The sequence below is a fragment of the Leopardus geoffroyi genome, chromosome A1 (genome assembly GCF_018350155.1).
Source record: "Leopardus geoffroyi isolate Oge1 chromosome A1, O.geoffroyi_Oge1_pat1.0, whole genome shotgun sequence".
Taxonomy (NCBI): Eukaryota; Metazoa; Chordata; class Mammalia; order Carnivora; family Felidae; genus Leopardus; species Leopardus geoffroyi.
Genome location: NC_059326.1, coordinates 227,545,512 through 227,566,712, shown reverse-complemented (window position 1 = coordinate 227,566,712; position 21,201 = coordinate 227,545,512). Strand labels below are relative to the sequence as shown.

Sequence of the window (21,201 nt, the reverse complement as noted above, 5' to 3'; positions counted from 1 at the left end):
TTAGCAAGACGGCCGACGGACGGAGTGAGCACTGTCCGCATTTGGCACTGGAGGCCACAGACAGAAAGGTGTGACGGGGCCTCCGAAGAGCTTTCCCAAACCTCAGGGAGAAAACCGGTGCGCATATTATATGTCTCGTGTATGCGTCCGGTCCTCCCGGAGAAGATATGTGCACATCTATCGAGACACTGATTTTTTTTAAAACACCAAAAAAAAAAAAAAAAAAAAAAAAAAATCCCACAGGACTTTGGAAGCATGTATAGATAGAAGTAGAAAAATTCACAGATTTATTCACTGGCATCCAATGTACCAATAGCCGCTTGTTTACATACACAGATACCTTATCTTCGCTTGGAATCCCGTGTATTTGGGGGACTTCCTGATCACGAGAGCTGGTGTTTTTTGCTTACAGCGTGCCTGGCACTATGCTCGTAAGTCTTAGGAGGAGGGTATTCTTATCATGCCCGTCTGGCAGCTGGGGAAGCTGAGGCTTAGTTTTAGATGACCCTTCCAAAGCCACCCAGCTGGTGAACAGAGGAGCCGGGATTTGACTCCAGGCCCCAGGACCTCAGGACCACGTGCGTAAACACAGAGCTCTGGGGTACTGAATTCCAGCCTGAGGGTAAATCCCTCTCCCAGGGCCCCAGGGCCATTCAGCGCAGGCTTGCAGCCCTGCCTCTAAGCCCCTTTCCAGTTCAGAGGTGCTGGCGGTCTTGTTTTGTTTCGGCCCAATTCATTCTTGGAGCCCCATCGGTCAAGAGCCGTCTCTCGGGGAGGATCAAAAGACAGGCCCTTGAAAACCATCTGGCACCTGATTCACGGCGAGCAGCTTTTCCAGGCACTGCTAATTTTTCTCACCATCACACTGTGTTTCTCTTGAGTGGTGCCCTGGGCTCAGAAGGTTAAGTATGAAAGGACCCCGAGAACAATCTCGTGGCGCAATTCAGTCATGTTTACCTCACTGTGTTGGACCCCAGAGCAGGAAACGCAGTAATAAAGCCTTTAAGAGAAAATAACATTTTGGGCAAAGGTCACGTATCATTAGCTAAAAGTGACTTTGCTTTCCAGGTCACTTTCTAAGCCCACCTGTAGGCGCAGGGGCCACCTAAGAGCTGGGAGAGGTCAACCAGTGAAATACGTCCGTGACCTGAGCAGTTTCTGACTGTTCTCTTTTGTTCCCGGGTCCAACGGTTTCTGGCTTCATTAAGCACACAGGATGACCCTTTAACGGACCAAGTGGCATTTCACGTCCTCGCTGTGCTCATTTCACACACTGCTTGATGTACATGCGTTTCTGTGGGGTTCTTTGAGATCACGGAGGTATTTTACGTGGGCTTTGCTGACCCCTTACATATCGTATCCGTGTAAATCCCACAGGGCACCGAGAGTTTCAGGCCACCGGGAACACGCTCACGTTCAGAGCCCCAAGTACCCGGGAGCGTGTGAGCACAGGCTGAAATCAGAAAACCGACAAGCCATGGACATCAGCCTTGCCCTGTCCACACACCTTACTGTGAACTGCCCCTGGGAGGGTCCTGCCTCTGCATGTGAGCAAGCCATGTCTCAGTCCTACACACTGTAACATGCCCACCGTGTAAGAAGAAAACTGCTCTCCACGCTGGTTCTGTTTTTGAGCGGAGACTCCTAGAAACAACTAAGAAAAGAGGCACGGTCATCAAATACAATTCCTGGAAGTCTGTGACTCAGTCCCTGCCGGGTTTCTCTGCCATTGCTGGAACAACACTGTCACCTTACTCTGATAAATCTGCCCTTGCACCAGAAAAGCCTCGGGGAGCCTGGCAACCGCACCTGAGCCGGGGGCGGTGGCGGGGGGGGGGGGGGGGGGAGTCAGCAGCCAACACTTGTCCCTGCAGGATCCACGGGCCAATCGGGACTCCCCGGCGGGCCCCGGGGAGAATGCGGTGTCTTCACCGTTCTTCTCTTTGTAGAACACACACGTTAAACCGAAACCAGTAATCGCTACACCTTGGTGCCAAATCAGATACCATTTATAAGATCCAAGTGGGGAGAAGTGTCGAGGTTCTGAGACAACTTGGAGGAATAAATACAACTGGATAAAATACTAGCAACTTAATTCCTTCTCCGGACGTTGGGAATGTGTTTAGGCTTTTCGGCGCTGGGGACAGTGGCCTGTTCAAGGGCCTGACTCAGAGGTGTACGGGATGACTCAATTCGGGGACAGCAGCGCAAAGCCAAAATGCAAAGTAACCCACACCCCCCACCGCTGCTTCCATCGGACGCCGTGATGTCAACACCACCCCCGAGAAAAGCCCCGAAAAACCAGGCCTGCGAGGATATAATCAATCACGGAAATTTGGGGACAGCGCCGTACCAACGAAAAGTATTTCTCAGCAAACCCACTACTCTGATTCTTACGCGAAGAATCTGGAAATAATGGAGACGCTTGTGCAAACAGTAAGTGGAGAATTTAAAAAGAAACCAGGTAGTTGAATAGTCACGTGTGGCTAATCGATCCGTGGCCTTCCCTCACCACATCAGTGTAGGAGTTTTCTGGGGCCACCGTAGCAAAGTAGCATAAACCGGGTGGCTCACCCAAGGTTCTTGTCCCACGGTCGTGGAGTCCAGCATCAGGGTGTGGAAGGGGCCGCACCCCTCGCAGGCCCTGGGGAAGGTCCACTCCAGGCGCTGCCTGGCTTCTGGTGGCGCCCTGTGGCATGCTCCCGGGCTTGTCCGTGTCCGGATTTGCCCTCTTGTAAGACCACCAATCATACGGATTAGGGGCCCACCTCACTCACTTCGCAGTGCCTCATCTGAACCCTGTTTCCCAGTAAGACCACATTCAGGGATGCCGGACGTCAGGGCTTCAATACGGGAATTTCTGGCCGATACAATTAGAGCCATAGCAACTCAGAACAGAAGATTCAGGCTTGAGTGCAGATCCACACTTCCCCTTTTTACCGCCCACTGACATCAAAAAGCAAAGCTCAGGAGGATCCAGAGTAAAAGAAACTTATTTTAACTTTTGGAAAAAGAAACAGATGCTTTAGTAGTAACGGCTGCCGGCCTCACACACACTTAGTACCCTACTGTGTGAGGCGGTGTGATCGGCCGGCACACAGGTGGCTTTCACCTCTCTCTGCTTCAAGGGACAGCAACACACACACACACACACACACACACACACACACACACACACACACCAAGCAGCCTCCATCTACTGAAGGTGACAGAGGTCAGTGGGATACACTCTGGGGACCCGGGCACAGTCCCATGACCTTGGCATAATCTGACTCTGGGCCACAAAACCAAGTCTGGACAAGCCTGGTGAGGATCTCACTCCATACCTGCCTCCCCGAAATAGGCCAGTTCCCCAAGATCACCCTACAGAATAGCCTATTTGGCCAACTGTCAATTTGTCAGATTCACTGGTTTCTTAAAGACCTATCTCTTTTTAGCTCCTCTAAAATTTACAGCAATTTGTACTGGAAGGATTGGCAGGGCCCTGGAGGGCTGTGAGGGCTCCGGGCTCTCTGGGGCCCTCACATCCTCCCTACCTCTCTGTGTCCCCACCTCTGCCTCTGCCCATCTTTCCTGGACTCTCAACCTCTCCGTCCTTTTTCTGACCCGTGGTCTCTCCCCTTCCTCTGATCGGCACTCCTCCATCATCCCCTCCTGACTGTCTCTGGGTTCAGCGACCAGGGGATGCTGGGTATGACTGTGAAGGTTGTTCACTGCACAAAAGTACCCGGCTGGTTCTGCCTGCCAAGATCCATCTGGATGGATGCCCATTTCCATCTTGTGTCAAGGGGGTTGGGGAGGCCCCAGCAGCAGCCAAGCCTGTGCTCTGCGTGGATTCTTTTCCAACTCTCTTGGAGCAGAGAGGCCGCCTTCTTCGCACCAGCTCCCCAGAACTAGAGCAGAAAGGAGCTCAAGAAAATACCGAACGTTCTTAAAATGCCGTTGTGAAGTCAAAATGGAAACTGGTCTTTGGGACACCTCTTCCTCATTGAAAGGACTGTCGAAAAGACACATCGTACCCTGGCTAATGGTCTCTATTTTACCCCCCAATCTAGAATCCAGAAAGGAATCACGATAAACTCAGAGGGGCCACCAAGAGGCCGAGTTTCTGTACCTTTAGAATCACCAGTGCCTTTCCCCAGGAGGAAGGGATACTGCTCCTGCTCCCTGACCGCAAGCTCCTCACCGCCACCCTCGGCCCGTGTTCCCCGCGGTTGTCTGCTGGACAAACTCAGCCTGTCAGGACGCAGTCACCTTGCTGACACTGGTTGGCATCATGTCTCTTCCCCTTGCCGCTACCGAGGGGATCGCTTTTCATCTGACGGCTCTACCATTTTCAAGATAACCTTTCGGAGGGACTCCAGGGCCCCCCCTCTCCTCACCCTGACTCCCATCAAATGACACCGCTCAGTGCTTCTATCCCACGGCAGCTCTGAAGGAGGAAAAGGAAGGTGCTAAGGGAAGAGTATTTCTACTTTTTAACTTGACCCGCCTCCCCAGTCCATCTTCAGGGGCCTTTGCTGCCCTTCTTGAAGGAAAACTCCCGGATAAAGGCATGAGGAAGAACCAGCTTTTGGAGCAGAACAGAGACTCTGAATTTCAATGGAAAGTCTACACTAGGGAATGGATGTATATGTGCATTGTAGTGTACTGAAAAGGAGTCTCTTATTAACTGTCGAAAGTGACACAGCCGTGGGGCACCGGGGTGGCTCGGTTGGTTAAGCGTCCGACTTTGGCTCAGGTCATGATGTCACGGTCGTGAGATTGAGCCCCTCGTTGGGCTCCGGGCTGACAGTGCAGAGCCTGCTTGAGATTCTCTCCCTGTCCCTTCGTCTCTGCCTCTCTCTCTCAAAATAAAAATAAAAAATAAAATAAAATAAAAGGGAAATATGCTAGCTCGTTAAAAGATATACTTTAGGGGCGCCCGGGTGGCTCAGTCGGTTGAGCGTCCGACTTCGGCTCAGGTCATGATCTCACGGTCTGTGAGTTCGAGCCCCGCGTCGGGCTCTGGGCTGACGGCTCGGAGCCTGGAGCCTGCTTCGGATTATGTGGCTCCCTCTCTCTCTGCCCCTCCCCCACTCATGCTCTGTCTCTCTCTCTCTCTCTGTCAAAAATAAATAAACATTAAAGAAAAAAATTAAAAAAAAAATGATAAAAACAAAACAAAACCAGACTCGAGAGTAAAGGGCCTCTTACAAAAGCTTTAGAAGTTGCATAAACTCAGGGCGCCTGGGTGGCTCTGTGGGTTAAGCTTCTGACTCTGGATTTCAGCTCAGGTCATGATCTCACAGTTGGTGGGATCGAGCCCCGCATCAGGCTCTGTGTGGACAGTGCGGAGCCTGCTTGGGACTCTCTCTCCCTCCCCCCACCACCGCCCCCTTGAGCTCTCTTTCTCTCTCAAAATAAATAAATAAAAATTAAAAAAAGTAAAACTTGGGTAAATTGAGTATAAATAAGGAGACTCTCGCCCACCAGGGATGAGTGCTATCAGTACCCTTCTGACTCACGGTTAAGTCTTAATCGACGGATGTATTTATTAACGGTTCATGGTGCCCCTTCGGTGCCTGATAGGATACTCGGGCCTGAGGACAGAAGGTGGCTAAGTCACAGACCCTGCCTCGGGCACTTCAGAGCCAACAGGGAGCAACGGATACAAAGACTGAACACGGAAAGTGCTACAGGAACGTATACGTATACGTTATACATGTACGTTATAGCCACAGCTTAACGTTTAGGAAAGAAAAACCAAAACCAAAACCAAAACCCCGTAATTGAAACTAATGTAACGCTGTGTGCCGATTATACTTCAACTTAAAAAAATTGTTTACTTGTCCCCCATGTCTTTTAAAGACAATTCCTGTGGCCAAGATGTTGGGCCGACTGAACCGTTGTAAGGATAATGTGTGAGACGCTTGATTGGCTGCAAACTCAAATACTACTGTTTTTAGTGTGGAAGAAACCACCATTTCAAGCATGGCGCCCACGTCTGGAGCCTCTGGGCCAGACAGCGGTTCCAACTCGCTGGACCCAGCAGGCTTTGGAGAGTGGGCTTGGAAGGCTGGCTTCTAGCTTGTTCTATTACAGGTGCTCGGGCAAGTCACTTATCCTCTCTGAGTCATTTCCTTTTCTAAGAAGTTAAGGGTTTTGATGAGCTCATCTCCAAGTTTCTTCCCAACGAAGGGGAATTTCTGTGAAATTCTGTGAAAATCTACCCTGACATACTTCTAGTTACAGAGGATAGGATTGGAATAATTACACTGAAAAAGAAAAGAAAAGAAAAGAAAAGCCTTTACATGGGCAATCAAAGCATTTTTCTAGATCATTACCATGTCAAAATAAACCAGCTGCACTCGACTTAGAGGTGAAGGTTACAGCTCGTGCATCGAAGGAGAGAAGGAACAACCTTAAGTCCGGTCGGGCAAAGTTCTCTGTCGGGCTCAACTGTAGCTGGGGGGAGATGTTTAAATGGAGTGACAGGCGACAGAGGAGAGCAGACTCTGGACTGCAGAGCCAGTGACAACCCAGGGCTTCTAGCTGTCAGGGAGGGATGAGGTCTAAGTCATAGCACCTGGCATCCGACTCGACTCAACTTTTGACTTCCAATCATTTCACATAGTCTCCAAAAGCTGAGGTCTGTTCCTGGAATAGAAACCTTCCCTCTGCTTTTTCTAAAATACTCTTTTAAACAGTTTCAAGGTTGCTCACTATTTTCCTAATATTTTAGGGAACTATGGAAAAATCTGCACGCCATAGAGAAATAACGCAAATAGGGGAGCAGGGTTGCCTGGGGTAACCTGTCCCGACTAAGCAGGCGTGCTATCAGACATACTTCCTCGGTGAGGTGGCACATGACTATGTTTCCAACACCCCTACTCCCCACCCCCCCACTTTCACGAGGGAGGAACTGGCAGGAGAGGCAGGTTGGGGTCAAGGGGCGGTTGAGGACACAAGGTCGCAATGTGTGATGGATGGGACAGGCTATTTGTCTCGTGTTGCCCTTGTTATGATCTATTCAAGTGTTGGATCAATGGATTAAATATTAAACGGTGGGCTTTGGAAAAATATCCATTGAAGGTTTGCCTTAAAGAATCTTTTTTTTTAAGTTTATTTATTTATCTTGAGAGAAAGAGAGACACAGATAGAGAGGGAGAGGAGAATCTCAAGCGGGCTCTGCACGTCAGCACAAAGCCCTATGAGAGACTCGAACTCGCGAACCTTGAGATCATGACCTGAGCCAAAATCAGGAGGAGGACGCTTAGCTGACTGAGCCACCCAGGTGCCCCTCCATTGAAGGTTTCAATTTTTTTTAATGTTTATTAATTTTTGAGAGAGAGAGAGCGCGCGAGAGAGACAGAGAGAGAACATGAACATGAGCAGGGGAGGGGCAGAGAGAGAGGGAGACACAGAATCAGAAGCAGGCTCCAGGCTCTGAGCTGTCAGCACAGAGCCCGACACGGGGCTTGAGCTCACAGACCGTGAGATCATGACCTGAGCCCAAGTTGGACGCTTAACCAACTGAGCCACCCAGGCGCCCCTCCATCAAAGGTTTAAAACACGTGTAGGGCTTGAGTTTAAGGACCACTCCCAGGGTTCAGCAAGCCCAATAATCCCTTTGATAACAGTTAGAAGGGCTAAAGTTACAGTGTGCCCCTCATCAGGGCAACCAACCCTTCTGCCTTAGGTCCTCATCATCAGTCACTGATGATAAGAGCTGCGTGCCCCCGGCATTTCTGGAACATACTTACATTGTACTGTATACATGGAGACTTTCTACAGGACTTAATAGGAAATGTGTAGTCACCACAACAAACAAGAAAAACTGAACTAAGTTCAAAAGCCCCGCAATTTCTTTTTACCTCCTTCTCATCTCCCTCTTTAGAACTCAAAGGGCACAGTCCACAATGGAAGTTTGGTTATAAATGTTTTTTTTCTTTTCTTTTCTTTTTTTTTTTTGGCTACTACAAACTATCTTAAGTTATATACCATGTGCTTAGGGTTATAGAGCATGTATATCCATGTTTTTTGAACAGTATCTTCTACGCTTAAATTGCATGGCGGTTGATATAGGAAGGATGTATGTTGCTTATTTAGGCTGTGCACGATGCATGCTGTTATCCACAGCTGTATCCTCGAAAACGGCACCAGGCTTGGGACCTCGTAGGTGCTTGATAAGTACACGTCGAGTGATGAATAAATAGATAGGACACAGCAGTGGTATAAGCGTGATCAGCAAAGGATCTTTTACGGGGGTAACTGAAATAACACCAACGAGATTTGGAAGAGGGACGGGGATGTTTATACAGTTGACTCCGGATGTTTAAAAATGGGCCAGCAGTTACTCAGGAAGACAAGAGTATTATTAAAACGAAGGGCAAAGTCTGCCCTTCTTCAGCATGTTTAGAAGTCTCTGGAAACGCCAGAAGTCTACCCCTTCTTCCTGTATACAATGACCTTCCTAAATAACTGCTGTTCATACTTGGGGACAACAACGTTTTAAAGAGGTTGTTATTTAATTCCGTGTAACATCACAGTATGGAATACAAGGCGTCTCCCTTTAAAACGGCCATTCCCCCTTTCCACAAACAACAACAGAGGGGGGTGGTGTCGGTCTCTCTCCTTACCGTGAGTGACAAGGCCATGCAGACGAACGTGAACTTCTTGATGTGGGCGGCTGTCACCGTGTTGCTGGTGCTCACCAGTTTATTGCTGGGGTTATTCTAGGGCGAAAGAAAGGGACAGTGGTTATCCTGACCACACGTGCATCTTGAAGAGCATCTTGTTTTGGTTTTATTGGATGTGTCCGAAGTACGGGTGTCACCTGACAGCTGGGAGGACGGCTGTCACTTTCTCTCTCAGACAGCTGTCAGGTTTCTGGACTTGAACGTGAACCGGAGGGGGTTCTGGACGGAACTCTGGGCAGTGTCTCCTGAGTCTGTGTTCCCTGGGCGCTGGCCACCCACCCAGCCTAGTCCAGGGCCCCGGCCCGGGTGGCCCCTCCTGGCCACCTGGCACCTCCTCGAAGCTACAGCCCAGCTCGGTGACCTTCGGGGCCCTGTCCTCCCCACCAGCGGGCATTCTCGGCCCTGCCTGCCCTGACCCAGACTCCTCCACTTGTATTCCAGACACAACCTCTTCCTCTTCCCCTATCACACTTGGTGTTTTCATGTCTCTTTGGATCTTGTGAATTTCAAAGCTACCCTCTTCGGGGCACATCATGGGCACAGCCCGTCTGCTTCTTTTTTTTTTTTTTTTTTTAATTTTTTTTAACGTTTATTTATTTTTGAGACAGAGAGAGACAGAGCATGAACGGGGGAGGGTCAGAGAGAGAGGGAGACACAGAATCGGAAACAGGCTCCAGGCTCTGAGCAGTCAGCACAGAGCGCGACGCGGGGCTCGAACTCACATACCGCGAGATCGTGACCTGAGCCGAAGTCGGACGCCCAACCGACTGAGCCACCCAGGCGCCCCAGCCCGTCTGCTTCTTGAAGCCTCTCTGATCTTATAGCCCGAAGTGCCCTGGGGCCCCACTTCCTGGAATGCAGGCGAGCCCAGAGCTCTCTGGAGGTGGGTACGCTGCAGGGGGCACGTGTGGAAGGTGCACGCCGGTTGCGGACACAGAACTGGGCACCTCACTCTTCCCCTTGACTCCTGCCCCTCAGCACAGTCTTTCTTGCGGAGAAGGTGCTCACCGCCGCCACACTGAGTTTTAAGCAACCAGTGCGGACGGCCCAAATGTCCTCTCGCCCATCCTGAGGCTTGCTCAGACCATCCCAGCGCCACTGCTAAGCAGGCCTAACACCCGATCAAACTGGCGCCTGGCCCCTCATCACGAACACCAGCGGAGAAAAAGACCCCCCCGCCTCCACCAGGGATCCAGTTAGTCCCAGGGGCGACCGACAGAAGCACACCGGGGCTCCTGGCTCGCGTCCCGCTGGAGGAAAGACGCAGAAGCAGGGCGGATACGGGTTCTACTGGGAAAAGAGCTTCTGATGGTTCCTTTACTTTGGGAGCTCAGGCGGTCTCCCCGGTCGGTCCCTTCCCCCTGCACGTGCCGTGCCTCCAGCACAAACCTCTGCTCGAGCCTGCGTCATCCCAGCCTCTAAAGTGGATCCGCTTTTCTGAACAACGGAGTTTGCCGCCGTGGCAGAGTGCAAGTCTCTCCACCTCCCCCGCCCCGGGGATGTGCGAGAGAGGGGCCCGAGTGGGCGTGCCACAGAGAGTCAGGAAACCAACCCGGGAGCGCCATGTCGCCTGTGGGGGACAGCAGCGCGGCGCAGCGCCTTCGCGTGCGCTTTGGTTTCTACGCCCGCAGTTCGTTCCGCCAGCGTGGTTGGCACGAACACACCAGCAGGGACCATTAGGTTGGCGTCCGTGTTTCGCTTTGTTTGCCCCATCTGCTGAGCAACATAGCCCTTCGCGGGTGAGACCTGAACATCGGAGAGATTCTGCACGAGTGGAAAACGCTCCCCGTTGCTGCTATTTAGTGGGAGCCACCAGAAGTTATGCAAGAAATGTTAGATCTCTTAGGCCGGAGCCCACAAAGAGGCTAAGGATCTCAACTGTCAATGCGGCAAGTTCTGCAAGGGCACACAGAGGGGTCTCAGATTTGGGCGAACAGACGGCATTCACGCGAATGGCCTAGAGGACCTCCCTGGCATGCCTGGAACACTGAGCGAGGCCCCACAAGGGTTCTGAGCCACGCCAGTTGCTGGCTGGAGGTACACGCTCGTTCAAGGGATTTTTTCGTAGCACCTAAGCTCTGTGATCGCGAACGAAACCGAGTTTTTCTTGGATGCGCCTGCTGAAACTGTATCGTGTTACGTTGTTAAGTTTTATTATTTCGAGGTAGCCAAAAAAAAAAAAATTCCAGATGAGACTTCCTCCCCCAGCCCGGAGGCTCTGACTCTTCAGTGCTTCCTGTTCTCATCACGTTTTCTTACATAATCTTGGTCTCCAAGAGCTAGAAATTTAGCAAGGAGACTTCTATGCATTTTGGTTTTCTAGGATTTACTTCTTTTTTTTTTAGCTCTTTTTTTTTTTTAAGTTTATTTATTTATTTTGAGAGAGACAGAGACAGTGCAAGTGGAGAAGGGGCAAAGAGAGACAGAGAGAGAGAGAGAGAGAGAGAGAGAGAGAGGGAATCCCAAGCAGGCTCCTTGGTGTCAGCACAGCGCCTGACGCAGGGCTTGAACTCGTGAAACTGAGATCACGACCTGGGCAGAAGCCAAGAGTCGGACACTAACCAACTGAGCCACCCAGGCGCCCCTGGGATTTACTTCTATATGCACGTGACTTAAAACGAAGATGACAATTTCTATCAATAGATTGGATTAAACTCACTCAAACAAGAATTACAAGGAGGAAAATCTCCCGCAAGCCACTCGTGCCTCAGGTTTGCTCTCAGAGCATTTTTAGGAGATACGCTGCTTCCTGATGTTGCGAGATGCTGATGTGTGAAACAGGGAGTGGGTCCGGCTCGTCGTCCACTGGGGAGGTTCCACACCCAGTGAAGAGATCCGGGCAGCACCACTGCCCTGTCTTGTTAGGCTGCGTGGTGGGCATCCCTGAAGTGAGCTGCCATTCACGGGTGAGTATGGGGCTGGGAACAGAGGCAGGTGACACCATGGGGGTGCACAGGGTGGAAGGATGCCGTGGATGGGGACGTGTGACAGAGGGGTGTGTGTGTGTGTGTGTGTGTGTGTGTGTTTGCACGAGTCTGCTGGTAGACCACAGAGAAGAAGGTGGACCCACAGTGGATACTGTCTTTCCAGACTTGAGTCTCCGCCCCTGGCTCATCCCCACTCAGAGATGCCTGGGGCGGGGGGTGTGCCCTGGGTCAGGGAGGCAAGCTGGACAGGAAACCTTTCTGGGGCCCCACTCCACCGGTATTGCTCTTTTCTAGAAGCCCACAAACAACTAAACATTTGAGAATCCGGAGGCTATGTGAAAGAAAGAGCTAAGCGTATATAGCCTGTGGCTGGGCCTTGCTCGTGTGGCCTCCCAGGATTTCCCACGTCCATGCGAGTCTGGGAGCGGGGGGCTGGGGTGAGGGGAGGAGGGAGGCCAGCTTTAGCTAGTCAGAGCCCAAACTGCCTGTGCTGCCAGAACTGATGTGCTGGGGCCCCTGGCCAAGAGGCCTCCTCTCCTCACATCCCAGGACTCTTGCTGGGGGAAGATAAAGTGGTATTGGCTGTGGCTCTGAGCTTGTCCTGGAGAAGTTCAAGGCAAAGTAGCTGCTATTAAAAGTACACGTGGCAGGTTGTGTGCCTCTTTCCCCATTTTTCATTTTATTTATTTATTTATTTATTTATTTATTTATTTATTTATTTCAACGTTTATTTATTTTTTTGGGGACAGAGAGAGACAGAGCATGAACAGGGGAGGGGCAGAGAGAGAGGGAGACACAGAATCGGAAACAGGCTCCAGGCTCTGAGCCATCAGCCCAGAGCCCGACGCGGGGCTCGAACTCACGGACCGCGAGATCGTGACCTGGCTGAAGTCGGACGCTTAACGGACTGCGCCACCCAGGCGCCCCCCCCCATTTTTCATTTTAAAACATCGTATACTATCTTTTGGGGGGGGGTATGTTTTGCTGTAAAAGTCTATAGGTTCAAATAAGTAAGCTTTAATGAAATAGACATGAATTAAATGATTGGTAGGACAGTCCCCACCCGCCCCCCCCCCCCCCCCCCCCCCCAGCCACAGGCTGCAAGTCTGAAGGGTTATGTGCCTCCCTAGGGCATGCCAGCAGCCGCGGAGGGGGCAGAGCTGTTGTTAACAGAGGCTTTCAGCTGGAGTAAGTCCGCTGCATCCAAACCAACCTGGACCCAGGTCGGCCATGTGGACAACTTCAGCGCACGTGGTCCCAAGTGTTGAAGGAGCTCCGTAAACCTAGGAGCTCAAGCACACCACTCTGTCTGTTCCTTCACATCTGCTCTGAGGTCAGTTTAGTCTTAGTTTTATTTAATAAACAAAAGACAGAGGCAAAATCCAACGTATTCAATTTTCTCGAGAGTCTATTTTCCCTTCGCAAAAAAATTAACGATACCTCAACAGGAACAACCTAAAAGCGAATACGGTTCGGAGGGCATTGGAGAACTGGCATCAGGGTAAGCTGGACAGCCTCTGTTATTTCCTGAGGGAACTGTTTCACAATTACGTTTGACCCCTCGACGCCACGGTAACCTTACAGAGGGAGGTGAGACGGGGAAATATCAAAGTTTTCCTCATCAGAGATGCCTGTCCATCAAAAGCTAGTTTTAAAGAGTGTGTTTTAGGCACCACGCCGCACGGGTTCTCACCTTGTCAAAAGCAGGGTAGACGGCACGGATTTCCGTCAGCCATCCATATGGCATGTGACCCACAGGGTATGTGGCTGTCAAAATTGCCACCGCCTACAAGAGGAAAAGCCAGCAGAATTAGCGTCCACATCCCCGAGAGAATTTCCAGTAGCTGCTGTTTGCCCCGTGGCAGCATGAGCCATCTCTGGGGTGGCCGCCACAGACAGATAACCCCACACTGGGTGACAAGCATTGGCCAGCCACAGGACAGCCCGGGGGAAGCGGGAAAGGGGCAGGTGGTCCACTGTGACCATGGATGGGAGTGGGGTACAGGAGCCCAGGTAGTGCGTGGAGAACAGGCGGATGCATCTTCTTTACACGAATCCAAAGAGAAACAGCTCTGGGTTGTGGGCTGGACAAGCTACAGTTTGAACCCAGGCCCACCAGACCAAGGATCTTTGCTCTTTCCATTGAGCCGAATGGAACCCTCCAGGCTAGCCCAGTTCTGGAGTCTCAACATGCGATTTTGAGCCCGCTCTGCTCTCTGGGTAGTCTTTGCTCAGGGTCCGCCTCTATGCCTCCATCTTGTTCCTGCGGGTGGCCTGGCGGTGGCTCTGTGGCCCCCTCCTTCCAACTCAACTCACTCTTAATCTGTTCAGCCAGGATAGCCTAATTTTGATGTTTAACTTAAGAAGACTAAGTAAGTATTTCTTACAGGAAACCAAACATGTTCTTCCGTGGAAAGGAGACTTTCTCTTCCTATGTGAATGAAAAGGAAGGCGTATGAAAACAAAGCATCGAACCCCACATGTTGGCGAGTTCAGCTCTAGCTGGCTAGTAAAAGAGAAGTTCAGCCTTCATCTATTTTAATGAACATAACATTGATGCCTGGAACATGAAGCGAGTCCCCCGCTGGGTGAAGAAACCGCTGTGAGGGTAGAGTGGTAGACCCGAGTCAAACCTCCACTTGGTCACCACCAGCGGCGTGAAGTGTGGACCCACTCAGACCCCCTTTCTGTTCCTCTAGCAGAACCGTGGGAATAACGGCATCCATCACACAGGGCTGTGGGGAGTCAACGCAATGTGCATAAAGTGCCCTCACATAGCAGATGGTCAATCAACGTGGGTCCTGTACCCTCTGTGCTGGGCCTCTAGGTCATGGAGGTCACTACAGAAATGGCTCCAATACATTACTTGCCTTATTATTATTATTTTTTAAAGGGAATGATGGAGTTCTGGCACAGAAGTGATGGGGGTCACGTACTTTCTTTTCCTGTGCGACTGAAACTGAAGTTGTTAACTGAAAAAGCTGCTGGGTTACAGGAGCCACCCAAGATGACGACCTTCATGATCCAAAACACAAAATCCAGGAACAAACTGAGGCAGGAGAAGGTGTCCTGCTTGGGATTTATGTGCTTCCCTTCCTAAGCCAACACGAGCTGCTTCCCAGGACATGGAAACTGGCACGAGACCCCGGGCTGGAGACATGCCGAGAACACATTCAAGGGCAACGAGCAAAACCAGAAGGCCCTCAGGGGCAGCCACCAGCCCTCCTGAAGGACCAGCACTTCCGGAGACGGAATCGATTCTCCAGAAGGCAGCAGAGGAGGGAACGAACGAAGTAGCTCTATTTGTTCGTCCCATCCTTGAGAGATGGAAAAAATGATTCAACTCTTTTTTTGTTTTTTTGGAGCAGCTGCCAGTTTCCAGATAAATTTCTTGAGTTGTGAGTGAGTAGATGAGGGAGGTCTTCATTCGGAGGAGGGCAGACTGCCACAGAGCACGCAGGGCCGTGACCGCTGGGCCATATGTGTAGGAAGGCGGAGCATGAACAGGGGAGAGAGGCCGGGGTCACGATGGAGGCACCGGCCCTCACAGTCCGGGCATTTTCGTTGCTGTGCCCGGCATAGTGTCTGGTCTTCGGCAACCACAGTGAAGCAGCATCATGCCGACTCCACGGAAAAACGGAAAGGCCATTGGGCGGGAGGCGGAAAATCTGGATTCTGAGGCCAGCCCAGCTTCTTGCTAGTTTTGTGTCCTCGCCTCTGTTTTCTCAAATGGCCAATGAGAACAATGAAGGAGCTGTCTCCTTCCATACTCATAAATAAGGAAGAAATGATATGATTGTAAGACCCTCATGGCTTCTGAGTGTGAATGTGTCACATAATTTAATACCACAGGATTACTGAAGCTCTCAAGAGGGATCAGAGACAAGCTTGCATCCACCTTCCCGCCCCCATTCTTCATGAGGTGACTACAAGCCTCCCCCTCCCCGCCCTGGCCCCCCATCCCCAGAAAGTGCCCTACCTCTGTTGCTGCAGAACTTCCACCAAGGTCCCGGGAAACAAAGAGGTTGACGATCGGTCTACTGATTCTCTGTGTAGCCAAGATGAGAGCCAGGGGCCACCAGAAGCTCAGCATCTTCCTTATCGTTGCATCCCCCTGTGTCAAGAAATGGAGAGAAAGGGTCACTAGGCTCTAGAAGCAGAACAGGAGAAACACTTCAGAGCCAAAGCTTTTCCTTCTGATGTCAATCATGCGTCAATTCATTGTACTTAAAAAAAAAATGGCATAAGGAAAGCCTCTGTAGCCAAGCCAATCTGAATGAAAACAAAACGTATAGTCTTATTCGAAATTAACTCAGACGGCTGGCAAGCTGCTGTGAAATCAAAACACACATTTAAGTATGATGGATCCACATCACTGTTTTCCAAAGAGGGAAGCTCTAAACTCAGGCAGACCCCGATTCCATGGCCTGAGAAGCAGGCTGGAAGTTAGTTTTTGTTTAAGTCATCAAATGGACTGGCTAGAAGCCACGTCTGTAAGAGGTAACTCTCAGAAGTAAAAAATTACTGTAATTTATTTTGTAACCCGTCAGGTCACGAATGCGCCTAATTATTTGGGCACCGTGCAAATCAACGACAAAGATTCTTATTCTCGAAGCTCTCACAGAAGTCATGTAAATGTGCAGAAGCGTAAAAATAAGAACACGGTCAAGAAAATGTGGTCTATTAAGAATTCTACAAAGTAAAGATGTGTGCAGTCTTTAAAGCCTGGCTTTTATGATTTTATGATTTTGATTCTTCAGAGGTGAAGGGTTACATCATGGAACCAGGTCAGCCGCTCTGGTTTCCCTTTGCTGGTGGCTCAATGTTACGAGACGGATTGTTACGATCAAGACCAATTTGATGTGGCTGTCCTAGTGGCGGAAACAACGAGATCAGATTTTATTGACGGCCTGCCCTCTCGGATGGAGGTAAGTGGTCAACGTAATTATTGTTCTGACATGACAGGGGTAACCTGTGGTCAAAGGCGGGATCAGGGACTTATTCCGGGCCCTTAGGGAACCAAGCATATCTACCTTACAGCTAGATGGAAACACAGCCCAGTGACACCCGATGACGAAGGTAGAAGAGATGAGCATATACATAAATCAGATGCTGTTGACACTGATGACAAAAAAGTGCTTGGGCCACTGGTGTAAGATCATACCCTGCTTCTATCCGACTCAACTTCGGAGGTGCAGGCCAAGCTCTGTCTCCATCCAGGAGCGTCTCAGACCTTACCGCTATCTCCTTTCTCTCAGCTTCCGTGGCCCTTGTCCCGTCTGCCGGTCTATGTACTCTCCTGGATCCACGTCTGAGTGGCGCTTCTGTGTTGGTCTTAGCTACCAAATGAGGTGTACTACGTTGCTTGAGGATAGAGACCCTGTTTAAAATGTTTCTGGGCCCCTCCACGGTACCTGTAGGCTCTGCTCGCTCCACAGAAGGTACGTGAATGCACAACTGTGTTTGGCCCATACAGAAAGTATAAACAAAGCCTGGGGCCCTGCTGTGAAGTTAAGAATAACCCAAATATGAGTTTAAAGGTACTGCGGGTCCTAAAACACTTGTTGATTAATATATAAGTACCGTGTGCTATTGGATTGCCCCACTGGAGCTCCATTTTGATGAAATGACTGACTTTTGACAATAGAGGGTAAGAAAACCCGAAACTGCTATACCTACTCAGCCTGACCTCACTGTGCCTCAGTCTCCCTGATATGCAACGAAGGAGGCTGAACAGTGACCTCTAAGACCTCTTCTATCTCCAGGGGCCCTTCATTCTCCAACCGTCTCCCCTGTGGCCACGACCTAGCACTTGACAGCTTGGAGCATGTGCTTCTTGTATGGATACCCCCAATTCGCAAAGGGCCGGGGCAGCACTCGGCCGCCCTCGGAGGCACAGGCGGGGTGTCGGCGAGTTCTAAGGACGTACCCCCAGCTCCGGTCCGCTCCTGTCGGGGATGATGTCGTGGATGTTCTTGTAGTAGCCCAGGCACAGGGTGGTGCAGCGCACAAGGGCGCCCATGTACAAGGAAAGGATGGGGATGAGCAGAGGCTCCCTGCATTCCAGGTGACTGTGGAGCAAAATGGCTACAAAAACGACCTGAGAGATAGGAAAACGAGAGCAAGTCAGAGGGGAGAAGATGGGGCCCGTCGACAGAAGCACAGTCCACCCTCTTGCACCCCGATGAGACACATCTCTGAGTGAAAATCCCGACGTTGAGGAGGAGAACGGAAACTTGGGCTGAGGCTCAAGGCCACTCTCAGAATTCAGGGTCAGATGCCTGGGGTTCACCGGAAGGGCACACGATCATTTTGCCATATTCACCACGAAGGTTCTTTGAAGGTAACTGCACATCTCGTTAAGGTTATTGCTAAAAAAAAAAATATCTGGAAACTTTGGGCTCCTAGATTCCCAAAAGATGTGGCAGAGGTTTGCCCTTCTTGAACCTGGATCCCGACACGCACAGGTAACCCACACGGGAGGCCCTAAGTCCACAGGGAAAGAGTAGTGGTGATCAGTGATGTCTATAGAAAAATACACATTTAATATTTACAAGATGCAATTCATTAAAAATGCTGCAAAAGGCACCAATGTTAATTATTATAAGGCAAGCCAGATTAAAATTTAAAATATAAACATACAGAAGTGGAATAAGTCAACAAAATAGTCAAGAGGGATTGAAAAAAAATAATCACGTACTGATCTCTACTGACTGTAGAGTCCCCACAACAAATTTAACAACGTATTTAACCTTCCTGTCAGGAAAACTCAGACAAGCAGCCCAGTCTCTGTCCAGAGCCATCTGGGGATTCATACATTCAGGAGAGCACTGAGCATACTGAGTGCAAAAATAAAGTAATGGGGGAGGGGGACGATTCCTGAGCTACATTGACTTTATTTTTTTAATGTTTATTTATTTTTGAGAGAAAGAGAGAGAGAGAGAGAGAAAAGAAAGGTGGGAGGGGCAGAGAGAGAGGGAGACACAGAATCTGAAGCAGGCTCCAGGCTCTGAGCTGTCAGCACAGAGCCCAATGTAGGGCTCGAACCCATGAACCGTGAGGTCACAAACTGAGCCCAAGTTGGACGCTTAACCGACTGAGCCACCTAGGCACCCCTCGACTTTTCTTTTTTTTTTAAAGATTTTATTTTTAAGCAACGTCTACACCTAACGTGGGGCTCAAACTTACAACCCTGAGATGAAGAGTCACATACGTGCTCTACCAACTGAGCCAGCCGGGCACCCCGAGCTAGAGCGACTTTAATGGCCAAATATCTGTGGAACAATAGGCGTGCAAAATATACCGCCATCGAGTGATCCTGACCAGAGGAGGCTTATCCTGATCACGTCAGTGCCAAGAGATCAGTGATGACAGAAAGTTACAAAGGAAGCTGGAGACTGAGCGTGATTAACTGGATGAGTGCCTTCCGCTGCTGTAGGGAACACACACAGAAAAGCAGGGTAATACAGAGAAACTTCTGAACGCAGTAAGATCATCAGATGCTAGAGGTGGTTTGTTGACGGCATCGATGAATCTCGTGCCCGGCTGTCCTTCTCAAACCCAGTACATGAGGCTGACTGGGACAGGGAGCCTCCGGGGATGCAGGAGAGAGAGGCACTGCTTGGCCATGAGGACGCACCAGGCTGCCCGCAGCACCGACAATGTGAATGGACACAAGTCAGGCCACATTCACACTCGCGCTCACGCTCTCGGAGGATACAGCACAGCCCAGTGATAGAAGTCAAGATGCCCGGACCCTGGCTCCGTGCCTGTTCCTTCCGAGTGGAACTATCAAATGTCAACTGAAAATGCGAACACCAGCTGGGGAAGCCTCGCTAAGGACGCACTGTGTTTGAAACAGAAGACCAGGGGGTTTGCGATGGGGCCAAGATGGGCAGTGATGTCTCTAAAGCATTAGATGCCTCTAAGGAGCCGCCATGCAAACTCACACTGGTGCATGTGCAACAAGCTGAACGTTTGGCAGCTAGAAAACGTACAGAGCAAACTAAGGTGACCTTGTGCAGAGACTGAAAACTCACTGTACAAGAAATGAATACGTAAGGATCATCCCCCTGCTGCTAAGTCCAGGAAAGACCCCCAGGGCCGTCAGGATGGCCATGCAAGATGGAGGCCTGCCGAGCAGAGCCACGGAGGAGGATGTGGAGGTGACGGAAAAAAGAGGGACTCGGCCGAAAGAAGGGTGAGTGTGGCGATGACAGGAAAACAGCCAGAGAATCATGGCAGGCTACTTGGGACCGAGGGAAGGTGGGAAGCACTGGGCCAGTGGCTCTCACAGCCTCCCTGCGCGTTTAATAGCTCGATGCCATGTGGCCCAGCACCTGTCCCAGAGCTGACACCATCACTGTGGGTTGTATTGTTTGCCAACTGAAAATAACACGGGGCAGGGGCGCCTGGGTGGCTAAGTCGGTTAAGCGTCCGACTCTTGATTTCGTCTCAGGTCATGATCTCACAGTTCTTGAGTTTGAGCCCCGTGCTGGGCTCTGCACTGGCAACTGGGACCCTGCTTGGGATTCCCTCTCCCTCTCTCTCTAGCTGCTCCCTTGCATGCGCGCACGCTCTCTCTCTCTCTCTCAAAATGAAATGAAATGAAATAAAGTAAAATAACACGGGGCCTTCTGCAATTAAAGTCCAGAATTATGACTCTGAGTCTGATATAGCCACCAAAAATATTGGGTTATTTTCTGAGGGGGAACCTAGGGCCTCAGTGGTGAGGATTTTTCCCAGTGAGAGCCTGTTCTGTGCTGGCCTTGTACTGGGTGCCGGGATTCAGTGATCAATGAGATCATCCCAAATTCTGTCCTGGGGAGCGGACGGTCGAGCGGAGAAGCAGGGACCTTAATCACACAGTGGCGCTGGCGAGCGCCCGCTGACACGGGGAAGGAAGAGTGGCTGTGCTAGGACAGCCAGGCTGCCGTGAGGGAGGGCGTCTTCTTGGGTGCTGTCTGAGCTGAGACCTACAGTCTCCGCAGGAGACTAGCCAGGAATGGCAGGCGTCGGTGGTAGGTGGGGAGAACTGAGGCAGAACGTTTCCTCCCGGGGAAGATGGGGCTGAGGTGAAAAGCCCCAGTGGAAGGGGGCTCTGCCCTCCCGAGGCCCCGAACGGAGTACCCGTGGCTGGAGTGCAGGAAGCAAGGGGACAAGAGGAGACTGCCAGGCTGGAGAGGAAGCAAGGCCAAAGGTCTTCAGTACCTTGTTGGCCGTGACCAGGATTTTGAGTTTTTTAGCTCAAGAACACCAGGAAGCAATTTCTTAGGTTGTTTTTTTTCTTTCATGTTTATTTATTTATTTTGAGAGAGAGAGAGAGAGAGAGAGAGAGGGAGGGAGAGAGGAGAAGGAGAGGAAGAGAGAGAATCCCAAGCAGGCTCCTTACTCAGTGTGGAGCCTGACACGGGGCTCCATCCCGTGACCGTGACCTGAGCCGAATTCAAGAGTTAGATGATTAACCGACTGAGCCACTCAGGTGACCCCATCAGGAGCAGCTTCCAAGGAGGGGATGAGGTAAAAGAACGGATTACAGGGGTGGCAGCGGGGAAGGGAGGAGGTGGGTCAGAGCAGAGGCAGAGGCAAGAGAG

At 50.8% G+C, this 21,201-nt stretch overlaps 1 protein-coding gene across 2 annotated transcripts in view; it reads right to left on the bottom strand.

Moving 5' to 3' along the window:
• The window catches only part of ANKH (ANKH inorganic pyrophosphate transport regulator), a 142,266-nt gene that overhangs the window by 20,636 nt on the left and 100,429 nt on the right, over positions 1-21,201 (bottom strand). The window contains exons 5-8 of one of the 2 annotated variants that reach the window (XM_045441681.1): positions 17,538-17,708; positions 15,588-15,722; positions 13,302-13,394; positions 8,622-8,717 (exon numbers count right to left, since the gene is read on the bottom strand). In XM_045441681.1, the coding sequence (XP_045297637.1) occupies positions 8,622-8,717; positions 13,302-13,394; positions 15,588-15,722; positions 17,538-17,708 (495 nt within the window). The remainder of the gene's footprint in view (positions 1-8,621; positions 8,718-13,301; positions 13,395-15,587; positions 15,723-17,537; positions 17,709-21,201) is intronic. The other variant, XM_045441689.1, reaches the window with a different exon arrangement.